The sequence below is a fragment of the Bos indicus genome, chromosome 26 (genome assembly GCF_029378745.1).
Source record: "Bos indicus isolate NIAB-ARS_2022 breed Sahiwal x Tharparkar chromosome 26, NIAB-ARS_B.indTharparkar_mat_pri_1.0, whole genome shotgun sequence".
Taxonomy (NCBI): domain Eukaryota; kingdom Metazoa; phylum Chordata; class Mammalia; order Artiodactyla; family Bovidae; genus Bos; species Bos indicus.
The window spans coordinates 16,735,171-16,757,037 of NC_091785.1; the positions used below are offsets into that span (position 1 = coordinate 16,735,171).

Here is a 21,867-nt window from a genome sequence, read left to right on the forward strand (position 1 = left end):
TTTATTGTCAGAAGGGGATACCTTGTGATGAAAGTCAAGGGGATGAGAAACAGTGCTGCAGTAATGAACAGATTTTTCGGCAATGTTTATGATCTCATTGCAGACTGCTTCCTGTGAGGTGGCCCCGAGATATCCAGAAACCCCCATAAAACAGTCAACATGGGGACAAAAAAAAAAAAAAAGAAAGAGAGGAAGAGATGTAACATTCCAGACGAAGCACATAAGTCCAAGGAAACAACAGAGTTGAAGATCCGGTTTAAAAAAATAGATATTCCAGTAGTGGAGTGCAGGAGGGGTCCAGGCGAAAGCATGGAAAAAACAGGTAAGATACAGAAGAATTTGGGATTTAGTATGAATATTAAATTAAAAAGGCAGCAGCATAAAGGCCTGTAATTAGTGAGTAACCGTTACAAATGGAGTAATTTCAGGACAGAGATGCAAGTATGTATCCCCAATCATGCACTAAAATATTAATCCCACATGTAGGCAGAGTAGAAACAGTCTCTAAATTCCTCTGCCTTTTTCTGAGAGGGGAGGGGGTAGCCTAGCATCGCTCTCTCTACTACAATAGCCATAAAATTCTTAAAAATAATGGCTCTGTGAGTCAACCAGTCTACTCCAGTCTAGATTCTAAAAATCAGTCAGAATTCTCTTTAGAAAAGCTACAGTCGTATTCAATAGGCATCTTACCACATAGCTCTTTTCAGATTCTGTGAGATCAGGTCCTGCTCTCAATGAATGATGAGAAGGCTGTGATCACCAAGCAAATTATAAGGGAGACATTTTAGCAGATGTCACATTGAAAAGGATTAAAAATAAAAGTGTGAGCAAATACACATACCACACCATCACACTCGATGACACCGGACACTCGTGGCCTATGGCCACCGAGTTTCCATGACAACACGGTGGGAGCAGAGGAGACAGTGCAATGTACAGAGTTAGAAGCAAGCATCCGGGCAATGAGATGGGCAGTTGGGAGCATGGCTGCAGTGAGGTGAGAATGAACAACACAGGGACTCCAGACTGGCAGGGAAGAGACACAGAAGGGCTGCCTTAAGGACAGTCATGTCCCTCTGTGAGCACGCACGCCGGTCCCCTCACTCTTAGCGGTAAGCATTTATGAAGGACTGATGTACTGAAAGCCCGTTCCAGTTATTTTGTTGACAGGGAGCCTCCTCTGGCAAAGCAGGCTCATAAAACTATCAGGTATGCCATTTTCTTGTACTTGTAAAAATCAAACAAGAGAGTAACGATTTTGAAAAACCCCCTGTAGTACCTGGTGTATCAAAAAAGGCTGTTCTCCCAGGAAAAACCTGCAAATGATACATTCCAGCTACATATGAGATAGATGAGTTCCGATATCTCATAGAGTAGGGCTTGCTTACACAAACAGGACCGTGTGTCCTGACACAGCAGTAGAAATGAAACCATCACTCTTCACTCAACAGCTCTGGTACCACATCATGACATGAAAATAAGGTGCAATCTGGCCAAGCAGACCTGTCTTTTAAGTAACAATCCAAAATAGAGCTGGCCAGCCCTTCACTGGAAGAGTGTTGGGAATTATTTACCCCAGAGAGGATTCAATTCCAACTCTTAAGAAGTCTCCCTAATTGAACATTTGAAGAGCCGTCTTTGGAGAAACCCTCCAGGTTATATGCAATAATACTGATGAGCCACAGCAACTCCAGGGCCTTCTAGAAGAGCATTCAGATCTTTAGTGTGTGACCATTTGTTTCCCAGGAAGGCCCAGAGACACTGAGGACTTTCCCTGAGCTCATCCAGCAAGTTAGCGGAAGCCCTGTCTCCTGGATTCATCTACTATCTCGTTGGACCTTCTCTTTCATCCTTGAACCATTTCCCACATTATTAATTGCCTCCACTGACATTATATTCAGTGAGTCCCACAGAAACCCTGGAGACTGGCAAGACAGGGTTATCATCCCATTTTCTTTTAAATCCTAAGAAGCTGATGCTCAGAAGGGTTTAGCGCATTCCCCAATGTCACACAGCCTCCAAGAGCTGACACTGCTCCACCACACCATCCCTTCCCATTCCCCTCTGCTGTAAATGTCCCATCCACTTGCATCCCCTGTGGGCCAGCTTCCATTCCAGACATCGCTTCCATACTCTTGTTCTTTGAAAAACTGCTTCAAGTTCTCCAAACCCCTCCAAACCTCAGTCCCTTAAACCAGCCTCCCTGGTTTCTGGCAGGATGCAGAGAAGAGATAGAACTCAATTAAAAAGAGAACTGCAAGGGGTTTGCTCCTTAGAAGTTCAGAACCTGCAGGCCTTTGCCAGATGACTGGGAGCTGGCCTCACTGCCCATCCAGCCTCTGGATCAAGGTTTCTGCGTAACAAAATAATGACACTCCTAAGCACCTAATATGTGAGATTCTATGTGGCATCCCCGAGTGGGTGATCTCTACAGGCAGATTTTGACTTGACAGAAGGGAAAACTTTCAAAAGTGAGAGCTGTCCAATAGAAAGGGCTGCCTTGAGAGGAAGCGGTTGCTGGTCCCAGCAGCTGTTCAAGCTGAGGTTGTGTTGACAACTGCTACAGGGGAAACTGTAGAGCACTGCTGCCCAAATGCTGATGTGTGTCAGAGTCGCCAGGGATCCTGTTAAAATACAGATTTTGGTCTGACATGTCTGGGGTGTTCATTTCTATGTGGGGATGCCCATACTGCTGGTCCACAGACCAACTTTGGGGAGCAAGGCTCTGGAGCATTTCATTTGTCTAACACTGAGCTAAGACTGGTTGGTCTGGATCACACCTCATGAAAATAAAAGTTCTCATAAAAAAAAATTTCCAAACTCCAGCTGGTGGCCTACCTACCTCAGGTCAAATGTAGTACAGTCTACTGACATGACCTCCAGTTTACCAGGTCACAGCCAAACCAGAGGATAATCATCACTGCAGCCTTCACATCTGGACACACTTAACATCTAGTACAAACTTAATTCCTCCCTTAGAGGTAACTCGTTCCCTACTTAATGTCTGTGGAATAAATGAAGGAAGAAGGTGAGGTAAATATTTATGCTTTTAGCTAAGATTCAGTTTTTCCCTATTTGAAATGCATTCCTTAGATTTAAACCAAACATCTCATACAGCTGAAATGTAAACCAGTTTTTTGAGGGGGATGAGTGGGTATGGCATGTGGATCCTTGTTGGAGATGGAAACCACTGATATCCACCATAGGGACTTCCCCTTCATGTTGAAGGCTGTTGACTTTCAGACTTTTTTTTTCCCTCTCGAGATGTATGTCTTTTTCTTTCCCTGGTCCTGTTTTCTAACCATCTGCAGCTTTATATATCTCTTCCTTTGATACTATGCTGCCTGGTAACCAGTAGCCTCACATATCTATTCAACACTGAGATGGGGCCAGTAAGAAACGTGCTGTAGGTGTAAAATTATTTGCACTTTTTACAAAAGTATTTTTTACAACATTATTTCAAAACTTAGTATAAAGAATTTAAAATATCTCAACAATTATTCTGATTATATATTAAAATGATACTCTTTTAGATATGTTGGGTCAATAAGTCAAATATACTACTAAAATTAATTTCATTCACTCCATTTTACTACCAGAAAATTTTAAATTACATACATGACTTATATTCCTGCTGGCCAGTGCTGCTCTAAACCCTCCCTGGGTCTCAGTGTACACCCTTCTTTAAGCCCCAAAGCAGACAAAGTTCTAATCACGATCTCAGCCAGGGTTAGGGATAAAAGGACTATTATCTCATGCTAAGGACATTTCAGACTCCTGGAAATACATCCCAGTTTTTCACATGTTTAGAAAAAGAACCACCAACCCCTCCACCCCAGCACATCCTGCATAGCCCCATCAACAGTTAGCAGGTGATAGCTACTGATCCAGAAACTGCTTTTCTTCCATATCTGCGCAGACACACACAAGCTGGCCCTCTTGGCCTGGAGCTTGTGTCTCATTCTTCCGAGAGAGCAACCTTGTGTGTGTCCCTGCAGCCCTTCCACCTCCAGTTCACAGCGAGCAGTCCCTCAGAAACCCGACACTGGTCTCTGGGGGCTGTTAATCCCTCTGGATCCACAAAAAAACACTTGGTGCTCCTATCAGTTACTAAGCGTTCTCTTCCAGCTCTGGGTGTTTGCCAAAGCCTTGAAGCCCAAAATAAAATGTCCATAGGCTGGAGGCCAGCAGGAAGTCCTGGAGCTGTGGGCAGGACAGAGAAGCCCCACCTCCACATGGCCTGGAGCCCTTCTAGGAGTGTCATGAGTCTCAGAGACGGTGAGCCCCTCCAAACCGTCTCCTTTCCTCAGACCCTAACTCTCTGGTGACTAACGCTGGCCTCCCAGGGGACACTGGACTGGAAGGGAGGGTTCCAGGACAGACTGTTACACTAATTCATTGTCGCTTGAGCAAAATGCTTAACTTTGGATTTCAAGTTCTCAGTAAAATAAGAGGCTTGGGCATGATTTACATAAATATCCTCTTTGGCTCTGAAGTTCTTATGTAGTCATTAGTGTGCGTGCATCCCATGAACTGAGAACAAAGGCTGGGCCGGGCTGACCTGGTTTCGAAGGAGCAGCACTTCCTCACTGCTCACTGGAGACGGGGTGGAGGGCGGCTCTGACTGCAGCCTCCAGGGTGTCCGGAGGGTTCCCTTCTGGCTTTGTGGGAGGTGAGGGACTGCCCTGAAGGCAGAGAAAGAGCCACAGCTCCTGGAGGACCACAGGCAGACTGCCAGAGGAGGCAGGAGACCTGAATGATTCGGGCTCCTGGCTCTAGGAAGCCTCAGCAGGTCTGCAGAATAGTCTGCCTCCCCTGAGCCCTTCTCTTGGCTGTACTAAGAAAAAGAACCCGGCTTGCAAACAAAACAAACGATAACCCATCAGTTCAACTGCTTACCACCTAGACTCGATCTCCTTGCAGTTCAGTCCACAGACAGGCTTTGATGTAATTTGAACCTGATGACAGCACTAAACTTACATGCTTAACCTTCTCATATAGTCTGTGGTGGGGTCTGTTTCTTTCCTAAAACAATGACACAACGGATGCCAAATGTGTATCCAAGTATGGAGACACCAAAACTTTCCAAGGGAATGCCTTTGTACTCAAGGTGAGAGAATAAGAAGAAGCACTAATTTACAGGGTGAAAATTCTAAATTTTCTAAACTCTGGATTTGTGTGAGTAATCCAGCAAATACTTAAGGAAATCAACCCTGAATATTCATTGGAAGAACTGATACTGAAGCTGAAGCTCCAATACTTTGGTCACCTTATGTGAAGAGCCGACTCATTGGAAAAGACTGAAGGCAAGAGGAGAACGGGGCAACAGAGGATGAGTTGGCTGGATGGCATCACTGACTCAATGGATGTAAGTTAGAGCAAACTCCAGGAGACAATACAGGACAGGGAAGCCTGGCACACCGCAGTCCACGAGGTCTCAGAGCCAGACACAACTGGGAAACCGAACAACGACAACAGCAACAATCCAGTAAAAGGATTCTTCTATCTTCTACTTTCTTCTCTCCTCCAACCCCATCTTCCTCTCTTAGGTGAAATGGAGTAAGGAGTATAAACTACTTTTCTTTTCCCTGGTACCTTGATATCACAGAGTATATTTAATGAGTCCCAATTACATGCTGTGTGCTAGGTGCATTCAGCTCCAGAAAACCTCATTTAACTCAATAAATGAACTCCTCATAATAACTCAATGAAGTGGTCAATATTTACCTCATCTTATAAACTAAGACCCAGTGTGTCTGAATTGGGAAGTGAAGAGCCAGAATTTGGACGCTAGTCTCTCTGACTCCAGGTCCCATGCCTCATGTCACGTTTGATCTGCCGGGCTGTGCTCTGCCAGAGGGAGATATCCAAATAGCTGGATGGATGTGCTGATCAAGAGGCCACCTTAGCTCACCCTATGCTCTGCAGCTGGCATGAGCTGGGTTTCTACTGAAATCCTCCATTTCTCTCCTAACACCTCTTTTAGGGGTGGATATTGAAGCCTTTGACTGTGTGGATCACAAGAAACTGTGGAAAATTCTGAAAGAGATGGGAATACCAGACCACCTGACCTGCCTCTTGAGAAACCTGTATGCAGGTCAGGAAGCAACAGTTAGAACTAGACACGGAACAACAGACTGGTTCCAAATAGGAAAAGGAGTTCGTCAAGGCTGTATATTGTCACCTTGCTTATTTAACTTATATGCAGAGTACATCATGAGAAATGCTTGGCTGGAAGAAGCACAAGCTGGAATCAAGATTGCCGGGAGAAATATCAATAACCTCAGATAGGCAGATGACACCACCCTTATGGCAGAAAGTGAAGAGGAACTAAAAAGCCTCTTGATGAAGGTGAAAGAAGAAAGTGAAAATGTTGGCTTAAAACTCAGCATTCAGAAAATGAAGATCATGGCATCTGGTCCCATCACTTCATGGGAAATAGATGGGGAAACAGTGGAAACAGTGTCAGACTTTATTTTTCTGGGCTCCAAAATCACTGTAGATGGTGACTGCAGCCATGAAATTAAAAGACGCTTACGTCTTGGAAGAAAAATTATGATCAACCTAGATAGCATATTCAAAAGCAGAGACATTACTTTGCCAACAAAGGTCCGTCTAGTCAAGGCTATGGTTTTTCCAGTGGTCATGTATGGATGTGAGAGTTGGACTATGAAGAAAGCTGAGCACCGAAGAATTGATGCTTCTGAACTGTGGTGTTGGAGAAGACTCTTGAGAGTCCCTTGGACTGCAAGGAGATCCAACCAGTCCATCCTAAAGGATATCAGCCCTGGGATTTCTTTGGAAGGAATGATGCTAAAGCTGAAACTCCAGTACTTTGGCCACCTCATGCGAAGAGATGACTCATTGGAAAAGACTGATGCTGGGAGGAATTGGGGGCAGGAGGAGAAGGGGACGACAGAGGATGAGATGGCTGGATGGCATCACTGACTCAATGGACGTGAGTCTGAGTGAACTCCGGGAGTTGGTGATGGACAGGGAGGCCTGGCGTGCTGCGATTCATGGGGTCGCAGAGTCGGACACGACTGAGCGACTGAACTGAACTGATTGAAACCTCAAGTCTTAGTTCCCTGGGCCTCGACTGTTGAGCGTATACATACCTGCTGGTGATTTTTCTAAGAACTGCAACCAGCGTCTCTCCCCACCCTGTACACTGTTGAACACTCTATGTATATTTAGAGATTTCCCTTCTCAGTAAGTCAAAGGAAAATGTTTCCCCTTATTAGGTAGGTGTTTTAACATTTAAATTTCCTTTTCATTCTTGTAAGTTGTATCACATGCTTTCCCTTTTATTTCTGATTTCTATGCTCAAGGCAGGCCTACACCTTTCTTCTTATTTTAGTTCTGGGAACTCACCTAGTTTCCATGTGTAAGGGCTGTTCCCTCTGAGTTCACCAAAGCTCAAATTTTCTGTCCTGTTTCCCTTCCCGCTCTCCTTTCTCTAAGGCTGTAGTGTTGTTCTTGTGCTTCTCAGAAGCTTTGAGGACACAGAGCTTTCCTGAATACTTTTATTTAAAAATTATTCCCCCAGATTATACTGTTATAATTATGCAAAATTGTGTGTGTGCCACCCTCTTTCCCAAACCGCTGGCCTAGACTCAGATAACCTCAGATTCTCAAAAGTTTTGTGATCCAGAAAATGTTACAAGTCACTGGAGTGACTTTAAAGATTCTTTTAAAGTCAAAAATTCTATGAGGATCTCTTACACCAGTTATAGAAGCTCCTAACAACCAAGTCTGGAGGCTAGTCAGCGAACAGTACTTCTCTCTTGGGGAAGGCTCAGAAAATATTGATGAATGCTGGAGAATCCCAAGACCATCTTCCCCTTCACTTTCTTGACCAATTGTCCTAAATCTTCCTAGCCAAAATTATGCTCAACAAAACCCAAGAACTTGGTTGATAATTCCAAACTCTTGGGCATTTTGTATATGTTTGTCCAATTAGTTGTCCCTCAAAAAACAAAGGGAAACACTTATTTTTCCACTATGAAGGTGCACAGGTCTATTATAAACCCCCTTCCTTAAAATTTTGTATTTTTTCTTCTCTTTCCTTGTAACTGAAATGCACACAGGATTTTTAGTTAATCAGAGACTATCAAAACTAACAAGAAGTCAGCTTTGTCTGGATCTTTTGTCTATGGATGGTGAAGCCAGAGAAGGGAAGTGACTCACCCAGAGACACACAGCAGGCTCATGGCAAGGCAGGAGATAGAGCCCAGGAACCCTAAATTTGAATGCAGCACTCTTCCCACCAATCCTGGCTTCCCCTAAACGCCCCTTGCCCCTCATTCACTCCCTTCTGCTGTTCAGAGAACTCCTAGCTAAAAACATGCGCAACCGACCCAATGTCACACCAGCTTGGGAGTCTACAAGGAGTGAAAAGTCAAACCCTTTCACAAGGAAGTGCTCACACATCTGCAGAGTTGGGGGTCGTGGGATGGGCTGGACAGGTGACTCAGGAGAAAGAAAGCAGCAGAACAGGGACTAGCACCAAGTAGGGAATGCAGATGACCAGTTAGCAAGGGTCACAGGACCTGTGGAGGATGACCAGCCACTCTGTGAGGAGGTGCTGACCAGTATCCATATGTGCACCAACCAGCCCTCCAAGCTTTGCTCACAGCCCCTTCTACCCACCGGCAGACACAGAAGCCCCACCGAAACCAGAACTCACCTACCCTTTCACATTCTTACCCCTGGGGCTTAGCTAGGCTATTTGCTTGCTTCGAACGCTGCCCTCCTGCTGTTCACCTATCATAAAACTCCCAGTTCCTTAAGCTCCAAATAAAAAGTCACTTTTCTTTTGAAATCTGTCCACCTCACCCCACACCAACCTCCCTTGCTTATTCTCATCTTGAACTCCCCAAGGAAACTGTTTGTGACCCTTCTTCCTGGTCTACCTTATACTTACTTTTGTGAACATGTCTTATCCCCCAGTAAAGACCTACACTCCTTTAGCTGGGGTCACTCATATTGTATCTCTGCTTTCACTCAACAAATACTTGTTGAGCACCTTCCTCAATCAGGTGTCCTGGTCCCTTGCGCTCTGAGGGTGACAGATAAAGGGACAAATACAATAGAGTTGATAAGTGCCCCTAAGATCAGGTGCTGGGGGCTGTGAAAGCACAAAGTCCGGCACTTAATCTAGTCCTACAGGGGGAGGGGAAAGTTGGCAGGAAAGGCTTCCAGGAAGGAATGGAGAAGTAAAGGACGGGTGGAAATTTTCCAGACGCACAAGCAAGGGAGACTTGGGAGGGTGAGGCTGGCTTAGCTGTCAAAACAGCCAGTTCCATGAGGCCTTCTAAGCCCAGGAAGGAGGAGAGACTTTCCTGAGAGCAGGGGGGCCCCTGACAACGCTCACCCCTCTCTGCCTCCTGCAGCACTTCGCACAGTGCCTGGAACATCCTAGACACTCAAATAGAAGAGGAAATGGTCAAAACACTTTCGAGTGTCTTTTCTTGCTCTCCGGTTAGATTCCCTTCACTTATAGATCAGAATATCTACCTAGGTTCCCAACATTGGTAACAAAGTTGAATTATTGGTTCAGCTCCTCACCCCCAGCAAGGACAAGAGCAGTTGACAGTTTTTCTGATAATACAAGCAGGTCTGGAATGCATTTGTTCAAGTGACACAGAGTGAGGTCACTGGGTCACCAGAGAATACCTGTCATTCAAGCCCTTCCCATCTTGTGCTCTGTCAGCACAAGAGGGCCTCAAGAGAGGCAGAAAGCTTCCTTGGAAGGACCTCATTTCCCAAGCTGACTTCCAGGTCCCAGTTCTAGGACGGGAAGGTGAAGGAGCTGGTGAGGGAGTGGGTGGGCAGCAGCTGTTTTCACATAACCCCCCAGCTCTCAACATGGAGCAAGGCCAGGGCCCAGCTTTTTGTTGGGAGAGCACGAGGGAGGGGATGGGAAGGGGTGCACCTGGGGTCTGGAGGCCCATCAGGAAACAGTTTTCAACAAGTTTGGCTTTCTGTATTGCCAGCACACCACCCTCTCCTAGTTAGGAATGGGAAGTGTCCACCCCCAGCCTCTTCCAAGCACCGTGTGCGCTTCCTGTCCATACTGGATCCTGGCATTGGGCCGCAATGACTCACCGCCAACCATGAGGAGGTCTCCAGGCCCCAAGGGCTGACTTAGAACCTTTCCAGAACTGTTCCTGTGTTGAGACATTGACTTCTTTTCCATCAGTCACTTCACTGCCTCTCCCCTAGCAAATTATTTCTTTCCTTGACAGGACACACCCTTCTCTCCTCACAGAACATGCCTTCCAGGAACACCTGCTCAGGCAAAGCCTTCCCCAGGTATTTCCTCAGCACTGGCCTCAGAGCTGGAGCAACATCCCGCTTCAGGGAGCCTTCCGGCCTGCCAGGCACCACACCTACCTCCTTTAATCCTTACACTGTCCTGTGATTGAGAGACAAATTCCACTCCTACTTTGGATAGGAGAAAGCCGGTGGGGAGGTAGAGCCTGACTACTGACCATTATCACACGCTGTCCTTCCCCACAGCAATGACGCCCCACTCCCCATCATCAGGCTGGGGCCGCAGGTGGGGCCAAATCTGTGCTTCAGGCCGCAGGCTCCTGCAGCCTCCAGGCAAACTTCTGCAGCTGTGTGTGCCAGTCTTCCTGAAGCACAGGGCTCCTCAAAGGCAGAATGGGAAACCCTGTATCCTGCCCAGAGGTAGGTATACCCTCAAATGAGTATCTGTTGAGTAAATGACACTTTAAAGGGAAACTGAGATTAAACATCATCATCTACCATGGGCATTGTGCACAGTAGATAACAAATGGCTTGGAGACATCTTCAAGAATTCCATCTGGTTCAAAAGACATTCTAGAATGTTCTCAGCTCCAGATGCTCCAAGGTGGAGAGCTTCCATTTATAAAGTGCTGATGTGTTCCATTCCCAGCCCCTATGCTTAGCACTTAACATGCATCAATTTGTGAAATCCTCTCAACCTGACTGTGAGGTAGTTGTTATCTCCATTTTACAGATGAGGAAACTGAGGCTAAGAAGGGGAAAGTAACTCAATTCCAAATCACTAGAGGGTAGAGGAGAGCAGGCATTCAGACTCGGCTACTTTGGAGAAGCTGCCCAAAGGCTCTGAATTCTGGGGTATTAAACAGCATAGCCAGTATTAGAACCATGATCTAATTGCCACGTTCACCTCCTCGCCACCTGCCCCCAATTTTTAAGCTCTCAAAACATCCTAGGGCCACCTCAGTCCAGACCCCAAAATCTTTGTAGTTGTCCCAGACAGAAAATGGGACAGTTGCCTAAAAACCTGGCCTGTCCTTCAAGGATCCCAGCACTGGGTTGATCCCCCCAAAACCAAAACGTATGTGCCCATCAGTGAGCAGCTCAGCTCCCACACAGACACAGGACAGGACGAGACCCAGCGGGGCTAAGTGCTGGCAGGCAGAGCGCCAGGGGTTATGGAAACACAGCGCAGCGCACACAAAACCAAACCACACGGAGCCAAACTGAAGCCTGGTGTTCTCAGCTGTGTTAGAGCAAGCCGAGGGTCCTCTCCCAGGCGCGACTGCGCCAGGAGGAAGGCCTGCCTTCTTGCGGGTTTTTGCACCAGGCCAGGAGGTACCCAACAGTGTGGCTTACTTTGGAATCACTTCGAGAGGCCAGAATACAGACTGTCCCTGGCCTCCAGCTGTTCCAGCCCTGACAACCTAATGGATGACCCCTCCATTCCCTCCTGGGTCATATTTTTGTTTCCAAACAAGCAAACGGGTCTTGTGGGCATCCACTTGGCTGTGGGTGAGGCTGCCCCGCTGCCCGAGATGCCCGGGCACACACGGTCATGCTGCAGGCCTACCTGGCTCGCACCCATCCGAGCGGCCGGCTCACCACCTCTCTGCAGCTCTGAGCGCTCAGCCTCCCTTCCCGAGAAAGGGCCCCCCAGGGGCTGGTGGCGGGGCCGGCTCTCCTCTGGGGTGTGGAGCTCTGTGAGTCTCTGTTCGGTGCTCAGGCACCTGACCACGTCTGACGGCCTCAAGCAGCTCTTCTTAGAGATGGCGGGTCCACCTGGGCATCTCTCACCCGCCTCCCTCTCTGCTTTCCTCTCACGCGCTCCATTTCCATCTCGCCATGGCTGCCGCTTACCCTGGCTGCTAAAGGCGTCACTAAGCTCCGAGATGACCCTGTCAGATCGCCCAAGCCACGGCTGGGAGAAGCTATCCTGGAGGACCCCCGGAGGTGGCACATAGGTACCACTGTCTCCATTGACGTGGAAGGAGGCCTGGGCCCCAGGCGCTGGGGAGTGGGCTTTGTGCGGAGGCGGCAGGGCCAGCGGGGAGACCGCAGAATGTGGAGTGGACCGGTCCGACCAGCCCGAATGGGGAAGGTTGAGGGGCAGCGAGGAGCTGGGCCTTGTGAACAAGGCCAAGGGGTCACTGCTGTAGATAGAAGCCTCGGGCAGAGGAGGCAAGGGTGGCGTCAGAGCCAGAGGACGCCTGCTCGGGACCCCTACAGTCAACGAGATCCACTCAGAGGTGACAGCGTGCATCTCCGGGGACAGGGCTCGGCGGGGGTGGGGCAGAGATGAGGGGGCCGGCATGAGGAGCTTGCTGTGACTGGGAAACTTCAAAAGAGAAGGAGAGAGAAGAAAACAAAAGAAGTAAAAGGCACAAGTGTCAGCACAGAGAATAAAGGAGGAAAATAATCACACGGGATGTCTGGAGAGGAACGAAATGGAGAGGATGAGCAGGGCACGCTGGTGTCCAGAAAGGAAATCACTTGGTCGGGCTGGGAGAGAACCTGGATGTGGATGCGGATGCGTGTGTGTGGATACATGGGTGTGTGCAGGCGGGGGAGAATGGAGAAGCAGGTGGCATGGAGACGGGAGAAAGGGTCCCATCAGGACAGAAACAGATGCTGCCGGCTGGTCTGCAGAATCAGATTTAAAGGGACACACTGGGAGCTCCCTACCCCCACCCCATCCAACTGCCTCTGCAATGAAGCCTGACCCAGAGCCACGAGGAGAGAAAGGTGGCCTGGCTGAACCACTGTGTTGTACACCGAGACGAATATAACAGTGTACGTCAACTATACTTGAGTACAGAGAGTTTACAAAGGTCTTCCACCACTCTGGCCCTTCTTGGGCATTTATTCTCTCTAGGGGGCTCAGTGAAGAGCCTTCCAGAGAGGTGTAGGAGCAGTGTAGCCATCTTGTTTCACAGTTGCACTTGGCTACAGTCAAGCATAAAATCTAACTGTGTTCCTCATGCTGTGACCAAGCAGAGTGCCCTACGCCCGGCTCACACTCTCTCCCTGCGAGATCACGGGATCTAGATCTCACTGTGCAAAGAATCCTTGGGTCAGCCTGTCTCATGCTTTCAGCCAAGAACCATCTCCTGGGGTCAGCAATGTCAAGTGAGAGAGGAGGATGAGAGGAGAGAGGCCCAGGCAGGACCCTGGGCCCCCGGGTCCTGCTCTTGTTCCCCTGACCATCCTCTCTGTAACTTACCACTTAGGGTCAGTCTTTCACAGAAGTCACCCCACTGTGCCTCTCCTGAACCCAAGGTTTGGTTTTTTACCTTGGCTTTGGGACAGTGGGGATGGGTTTGGAATAATTTATAGTTTAGAATAAGTTTGTTCATAATTAATGTTTAGGAAGCAAAGACCATATTATGCTTTTAAATCTACTTTCTTTCAGCCCAGTATAGACAGAGATGCTGTAAATTCCTTTTGCAACCCGGTTCTTGACTGCAAAGAATACTCTGAATCTGGTCTATGTGTCTGAGGATAAGGATGTGAAATTCTTTCAGTCTTTGTGTTCTGCAGGCCAATCTTGACCAGTAAGATGACTAAGAGAACCATACTGGCCATGATATGTATGGGATTGTGGTGGTACCCAGACAACCAGCTTTGGTCAACATGGGATGCTGCCAGAACAGAGTTTTGGACCATCTGATAATGACAGGTATTTCTCTCCCCAATCATCTTGTCCCCAGAGCAATCACCTTAAGTGCTTCCTTTTCCCTCAGATAATATTTCTCCCAGCAAATTCTTGAAAAACGCCATTTGTACACATGAAAACAAACCCTGGAATGCATACTCTCTGCACTGCTGCAGACCCACCCCAGAGGGGCTGTGTGCCATTAGCACTTAGATTTGTCGTGCTGAGTGTGAAAACCAGTGACCAGAAGCTTAGGTACCTGAGGGCTTGCAGTGGTGCTGCGACTTGGGGAGGAGGAGAAAGGCAGGTCGATGTAATCTGTGGGGTTTTTCACCAGTGGCCGTTTGATCACATCCACATAGGTGATGGGGAAGATGCCTTGCCGGGACGTGCCTGGGATCCTCCCTTCGTACCAGTTCTCGTCCACCTGTCGAAGCAGCGTGATCCTCTCGCCCTGCAAGACACAGTGAGGCAGTGGTCCTTGCCCTAGCAGACCTCAGCACGTCTGAGGTCCCTGCCTGTACCCTGTGCTCTCCTGCATTACTTCTCACGTTCTTTGGTCAGAAAAACCTTCCGTGCTCATCCTGGATGAAATTAATCACCACTGAGGTGGAGATGCTAACAGCAGTTAGAACTGCTACGAGTCTGTTAAGCTTGGTCTTTACGTATTTCGCTAAAGAAGGTCAGACTCATTCCCCCAAGCTAACAGGAAAATGTAATGTCTCTCTCTCTTTTTTTTTTTTGGCTGCATCACAAAGCTTGTAGAATCATAGTTCCTGAATGGAGACTGAACGTAGACCCTTGGCAGTGAGAGCATCGTCCTAACCACTGGACCACCAGGGAATCCCCCAAATCTAGTGGTTTTGACTCACTTAATGCAAAACAGACAGATATCCAATCTTCTTCTTTAAGGTAAAGGTTTTGGGGATTCTTTTTCTTTTTTAATATAATTGTATTTTTCCTGTATCATTACAGGAAAATTAAAACATAAACGTAAGGCAGAAAATAATCACTACCCATAATATTATCACTTGAGGGTCACCACTGGTAATATTTTGGTACAGATAATTCCATGTGAATTAGACTTGAATATATTTTTTCTTATAAAAACAATATACACTGTATTCCCGTTTGTAATTTGCTTTTTTGGTACTGAATAACATACAGTACACATCCTTCTTTATCAAGAAATATATAATTCTGTTTTTCCTAGCGGTGCACAGCTTAATGGCCCACTGCAGGCGATCTACTGTACATAATATAATGGTTTAATTATTGGTCTCCTGATGTAGGGCAACTAGGTTGCTTCCACTGTTTCTCTTTTCTATAACATGGTTCATCTTTTTTCAAGGCATAGCCTCGCTTCCCTCAATCCTCAGTAAAATTCTTAACTTTAGTACCTTCAGCCAGCCAGAGAATTTTGACATATACAGAATTTCTGAATTCCTAGGAAGAACAGTGTCTCTGCCTGGCTTAGTTGTGTTCAAAATAAGTACAAGCACCTTGAAGGCAATGATAACATTGTCATCTCCTGCTCACCGAGGGCCAACTAGGTGTCACGTGTCACACTGGGGGCTTCCCTGAGGCTGTTTCATTTAATCTGCCCGTGGCGGCTCAGGGAGAGGGCCATTTATCTTCACTTTACATAGGAGGAAATCACAGCTCTGAAAAATTATTTAACTCCCCAAAGGCTGCATGCCTGATAACCTATGACTGTTGGCTTCAAAGTTTTTCAGACTTCTGGTATCCTAGGACATTCCCTTCTCCCCATTAATGCTGTATAACCTAGTTGCCAACACAGCACTTCTCACATTACTAGGTGCTCAATAAACACTGAATACAGTTTATAAAAGAGGTGGGTCTATGATTTCAGAAATACTACCTTTCATCAGTAAATTCAATGTATGGTCTGTTCTTTAATACTTCACTGTAGAAATCCCCCAATTGTCTTCAGTGCAATTCTTCATGGGGCACAGCTCTTGGGTGTGCAACAGCCCTGCCAGACTGGCTGGCACTGCAATACCCCATCCCCACGATGACAGCGCCCCCCCAAGTGGGGGGTCCCCTGGTGCAGTATGAGAGGGCAGCTTACCTTTCTGAAGGACATCTCTACTTGGGTATCACCATTAAAATTAAACTTGGCGATGGCTTCGCCGTATTCCAGAACCTGTACTGGTGTCAGTTTTTTGGGCTGAGCCTTCTCAGCAGGAGGAAGAAGCTGAGAAAGGGGGGGGCAAAAAAAGAGGCAAAGGAGAACCGAAAAGAGCAGAAAGCAAGGAAATGACAGGAAAGGAGGAAACAAAACACAAGTTAGATAAATGGTGCTCTGGGCATGTGTGAGTCTTTCCTGAGTAAGAGACAGAGCCAGGGTACCTCGATGTAGGTGCGGGGGAAGATCCCCACCCGGCCGTGATGCTCTCCTTCGTACCAGTTCTGATCGATTTGCTTATAAATGTAAACGATGTCTCCCTTCTGCAGAGGAAGCTCCCTGTGGATAGAGGGTCATGGCATTTTAGGAGATGTTCCAATGAGTGTAAGACTGAGATGCTCGTGTTTTAGCAAAAGGAGACTTTGAGTTGGGTTAAAGGGGGCAAGTTACATCAGTATTTGTGACATCCTGATATCCTTTTGTCCTTCTATCCATTCAGCCATCCGCTCACCCACTCATTTCATTACCCATCCATCCATCCATCCATCCACCAATCTCATTATCCATACATACATACACTCTTCTAGCATCATGCAGTAGAAAGGCTCTGAAATTAGGCAGATCTGGGTTCAAAACCCAGTTATATCATTTACTAGCTCTGGTACCTTGGGCAAGATACTTAATTCCTCTGAGATGTTGAGCTGGCCAGAAACATCTTACATGTCTGTGTGAAAGTCGCTCAGTTGTGTCCAACTCTTTGTGATCCCATGGACTATACACTCCATGGATTTCTTTAGGCCAGAATACTGGAATGGGTAGCCTTTCCCTTCTCTGGGGATCTTACCAACCCAGGGATTGAACCCAGCTCTCCTGCATTGCAGGTAGATTCCTTACCAGTTGAGCCACCAGGGAAGCCAAGAAACATTTTATAGAAAAGCCCAAACGACTGTATTGGGTTTCTGGCCAACCCAATACTTTCTTTTTCAGAAAACAGGAGCTAATAATCAGAGTTTTTGGATAAATCAGCAATAAACTACAAATAGAAGACCTAGCCTGGTGCCTGTGATATAGTTAACAGTCAGTAAATGTTAGTTCACTTCCTTTTCAACACAGAAAAGGGATCTTGGAAAGAAAAGTGGATTTTCCCTCTTCATGCCCATTTTCAACTTTTCCATATACATCCCTTTGTTTGCCCCAATAGTATGTTAATCTCTAACCAGGACTCCATTTTTAAAAGTGAGACAGAAAGATAATAGATACATTTTAAGCAAAACAAAAACTGCAACTTGAAATTTTCTTGCATTAGAAAAAATGACCTGATCTTTTCCATGTGCGTCAAACAAACAGCATGGAAAGACAGGTCTCTGACTGCAGTGTGGAGGGGGTGTGCCTGCTTGGTGGTGTGCCAGGTGGTCCCACAGTACATAAAGGGGTACTGGCCAGACAACGGGGGCACATCCAGAAAACCTCACACAGAGTCAGCCCTGTGCTGGATCAAAGAATAAGGCTGCCTGTGTGGGTCTCGCACCAGCAGGCAGGATTCTAAACCTAAAGAGGCCTGTGAAGGGAATCCAGGGCGTTTGTCTCTAGAAAAAAGAATGTCTTTGGTCAATTTTTTGCCATAGCCCTTCTCAGGGGAGTTCTGAATTTCCCCCCTCCATTTACCCTCAACTACGGACACACAGATGAGCAGAATCCTCAGAATACCAACCCCTGTGGGAGATCTACAGCTTCTAAACTCTGCTACCCTAAGTGATCGCAGGTATGGAGGTGGGTGGGAGCTGTGATTCCCACCCCGCCGCCAACACTGCCACATCAGGTAAGCAAGGAGGGGGACACTCATGAGAGGCTGAGAGGTCATGTATCGTGGGGGGCTGGGGATGCCTTCTTCCTGCTCCATGGACCACACTCAATCCCCAAGGAACCAGTGGCAAGGTCTGATAGTAACAAGATTTGTGAAATGATAATGTGATACACTTTTTAGATCTTTTCTGGAGACTCATCAGCACTTCAGCACCCTGGCACCCTGGAGGAAGTCCTGTGGGACAGAAACCTGTTTAACTTGGTTGAATCAAGTGCTTCCCCAGAACACTTTTTTGAGTAACATTTATGGTGGAAAACAGAACCCAGTGACTGGAGGTGTTTAACATATTCAAGTCTATGGATCTCTCATTTTCTCTTTAGAAAGCGTTATTATTAAGTTTTGGGGAGGCAACATGGTACGATGAAAGCACAGGGTCAGGAGGAAGGCACCCTGTCCCCAGAAGAAACAAGCTGGATAATGGCACTTACTTTAGTGTCTGAGCTTTAAAGTCAAACTTGGCTCTGGCAGGTCTCATCTAAACACAAGAAACAATTGCAAGTTAAAATCGCAATTCATGTACAATGAAAAGAACACGTTTACAAGTTTCCAGAAAGCAAAGCAGAAAAATCCACCCTAACCAGTTTACTCTGGTGTTGAAATATGGGTAGAATTCCACTTGTCTGACCTTAGCAGAGCACTAGATGAATATTCAGTCAGCTATGCCATGCTCGAGGATCTCCCTACGGAGGGCCAGATTTGAGGAAGAGATGGTTAGAAAAGTCCTAAAGCTGAAGTGCCGGTTCTCAAAGCTGACACCGTTATTTAAAAAACAAACAAACAAGCAGCTGGAAGTCCTGAGACATTCCTTATCTACTGTCTTCCTCTTTGGGGAACACATTCTGTTTGTGTGACTTAAATTATGCCCTGCAAGTAGATGAACCCTGACTGACTTCTCACATCACCTCCAACTCCATATATTTCTCAACGTCTGTGAAATCATCCAAAAAGCCAGATATACCGAGCCCTCAGCTCATGCTCTTCCTCAAAGGCTCCCATTCTTGTTGGGGAGCCCTCTCGTCCTAGTCTCCCAAGCCTGGAAGTCATCCGCAGCCCCGTCTCCACTTTCTCATCGAGTCTGTCATTAAGTCACACCAACTCTCCCTCAGTCCCCTCCACAACCCCTCTCAGGTCCGACCTCTGGTCCCCACAAGCACAAAGCTTCCTTTGACTTCAGTTCTCTTCACTCTAATCTGCTGTCACTCAGAGGCACAAATAACATTCCTCAAATGCCTCCATCATATCACTGCCTCACTCTGAAGTTGGCCGAGTCTCTCAACTGTCCTTCAGGTCAACTCTCAATGCCTGAGGTGGGTTAAGGTCTTTGGGTAATTTCTCCCCACTCATATCTAACTGCCTTATCTCCTAGGACACTCTTCCTGTCCGAGTCAGGCAAATCTATTTGCTGCATCTTGTCTAGACACCCTTCTGTGTCTGGAATTTCTTCATCACCAATTCCAGCAAAGAGAGGAAAAGGTTCTTCTTTACTTACCATGTTTATTTGCACATCTTTCTTCCCCGCCACTAAAATAGTTACTTTTTTTTTTAAACAAAGACAGAGGGGAGAAATCAAGTGAGCAAGCTGTGCATAGCCGCCAGTATAATTCTGCCCCAGCTATGAGCAGCTCCAACCTACTCAACTGCTATGACTTTTTAGTCTAGGGAAATAATATGAAGTTACATACTTCCTACTTGGACATGGACAAAGCAGAGGGGAATATAGGTGAGAAAAAAATCACTTTCAGAAGCTTCATCAAGCTTAGTTTGAGATCCTGATCCCTCAGTGAAATACCCCCACATTATCAGGCTCCCCGAGCTGGGGTCTTGTAGGGACCTTCTTTAAGGCTATGAATTCTCTGCAGGAATTTTTTATTTTTGCATTTTCAAGTGCTGTTTCTGTCTATCTCCCATACATACTAGAAGTCAGCTAAATGCCAACCTTATAACCAATGTCAGAATTTCAATGTCTGCATCTGTGTCTGTTATGACCATAAAGCATAATTTAACCACTGTAAGCAAATAAGAAAAGAACAATCATGGAGTTATTTACAGATGACAAGTTCACAGAGAAGGCCAAATGACCAACATTTTAAGGACACAAATGTCACAGTGGTTCCAATTTAAAAAAGGGGAGGGGGCTGGTTACCTCATGACAGCCAACTGCAGAGCTGTGTGAAATTAAAAACAAATTTATACCAAAATAGCATGATATTCATACTCTGAGTGACAATTGAATTCAGGGAAATTATATCAACTATCAATTAGTAAAACCCAAGCCATGTGATGAACAGTCAGTGGTGCCTTCTGTCACTCAAAAGATTGAGACATGAACATTAACCAGCTCTCAATTAAATTAATAATTATCAAATAAAAATTGTATAGGTGTACAGGTTACTATTTAATCTGTAAATTGGCTTAGGTCAACCCAATTGGGCTGGTGAAAATTTGTCTTTAAAGGGAACCCATACGTTATTTAAGACTGAGAAACAGATTGCATCAAATATAAGTCATCATTGCCTATGCTGCTGCTGCTAAGTCGCTTCAGTCATGTCCGACTCTGTACGACCCCATAGACAGCAGCCCACCAGGCTCCCCCGTCCCTGGGATTCTCCAGGCAAGAACACTGGAGTGGGTTGCCATTTCCTTCTCCAATGCATGAAAGTGAAAAGTGACAGTGAAGTCACGCAGCTGTGTCCGACTCGTAGCGACCCCATGGACTGCAGCCTGCCAGGCTCCTCCATCCATGGGATTTTCCAGGCAAGAGTACTGGAGTGAGGTGCCATTGCCTTCTCCCATCATTGCCTATATAAAGCATCATTTCCCTCTTTATCTTCCTCCATCCCCTTGAGGCTGAATCTATCTTTTCCTCCTCTGGTTCCCAAGGCATCGTGTTACCTACTACAACAGAGGGGTGCCTCTTCCAGTAGACTGCCCGCTTCCCAAGAGCACAGTCTGAGTCTTGTTTCTGTCCCTTCATAGGGTCCTGCACAGGATTAGTGGTCACCCAAACTCTACTGAATGGGACAGAGGTACATCTACACAGACTAGTACACTGGGACACATTGGTAATGGGACAGAGGTACATCTACATGGTCTGGAACACCAGGACTCATTGGTCTTTGTCTTCCGATGTCTGTCAGTCAGCATCTAGGGCCGAGATTCTCAACATGCAGTCCCTGAACTGCTCAAAAACACAAATTCTCAGATCACAACCCAGAATCAGAAACTTGGTGGATGGGGACCAGCAACCTGTATTTTAACAAGCCTTGAGGGGATTCTGACACTCTCAAGTTTGAGAACCTCTGCTCTAGAAGGGATGCAAGGTGGGTTAGGCAGAGTTCAGCTGCCTCTGTCTATGGTTACTGTGCCCTGGTTGCATTTCATTTGCGTGTATTATCTACAAGGAGTAGGCAGTCCTAGGTTGCCTCTGCATGTTCCCACCTCCTCCATCACTCACAACCAGGTAGGTCCGGGAACAAGGATAACCCGTCACCAGAACCTTCAGAGCAGAGTGGTATGGAGGAGCTGGAATGCTGAGGGCTGGGAGCTGTCTTTTCCTTGCATCTGAGTTACTCTTGATAACTTCTGCCTTTTTTTAAATTACATTTTATTTTTCTCTATCACTTTAGAGCCACTTTCCCCTCTCCAGCTTTCCTTTTCACCTGGTTCCCCTCTTCTCTGTCACAGTCACCTTCTACTCCTTTAAAAAAAAAAAAACAAAACAAAACCCAAACCATTTGAAGAATAACCAGTAGTGCTTCTGTCACTCGAAAGACAGAGACATGAATATTAATCAGCTGTTACACTGAACGATTATCAAACTGTATATACTTTGGTGTCACTCCCCCATTCCTCCATCCCCACCTGCCCAAACCCCAGACACACACACTTCCCCAAAAGGAGCTAATCATAGGCAGGGCTACTTAA

At 46.5% G+C, this 21,867-nt stretch overlaps 1 protein-coding gene and 1 long non-coding RNA gene across 42 annotated transcripts in view; one reads left to right on the forward strand and one right to left on the reverse strand.

The window, feature by feature from the left end:
- The window catches only part of SORBS1 (sorbin and SH3 domain containing 1), a 234,640-nt gene that overhangs the window by 8,794 nt on the left and 203,979 nt on the right, over nt 1-21,867 (reverse strand). For 24 of the 41 annotated variants that reach the window (XM_070780550.1, XM_070780549.1, XM_070780557.1 and 21 more), the window contains 4 exons: nt 18,372-18,418; nt 16,304-16,418; nt 16,023-16,148; nt 14,190-14,384 (listed from right to left, as the gene is read on the reverse strand). In XM_070780550.1, coding sequence (XP_070636651.1) covers nt 14,190-14,384; nt 16,023-16,148; nt 16,304-16,418; nt 18,372-18,418 — 483 coding nt within the window. Of the gene's footprint in view, nt 1-690; nt 751-11,848; nt 12,614-14,189; nt 14,385-16,022; nt 16,149-16,303; nt 16,419-18,371; nt 18,419-21,867 lie in introns of all 41 variants that reach the window. The other 17 variants (XM_070780518.1, XM_070780516.1, XM_070780517.1 and 14 more) reach the window with 3 other exon arrangements.
- LOC139179938 (uncharacterized) lies at nt 105-15,054 on the forward strand. Its single transcript, XR_011564245.1, has 2 exons — nt 105-322; nt 13,800-15,054. It is a non-coding gene; the product is annotated as an uncharacterized lncRNA (long non-coding RNA).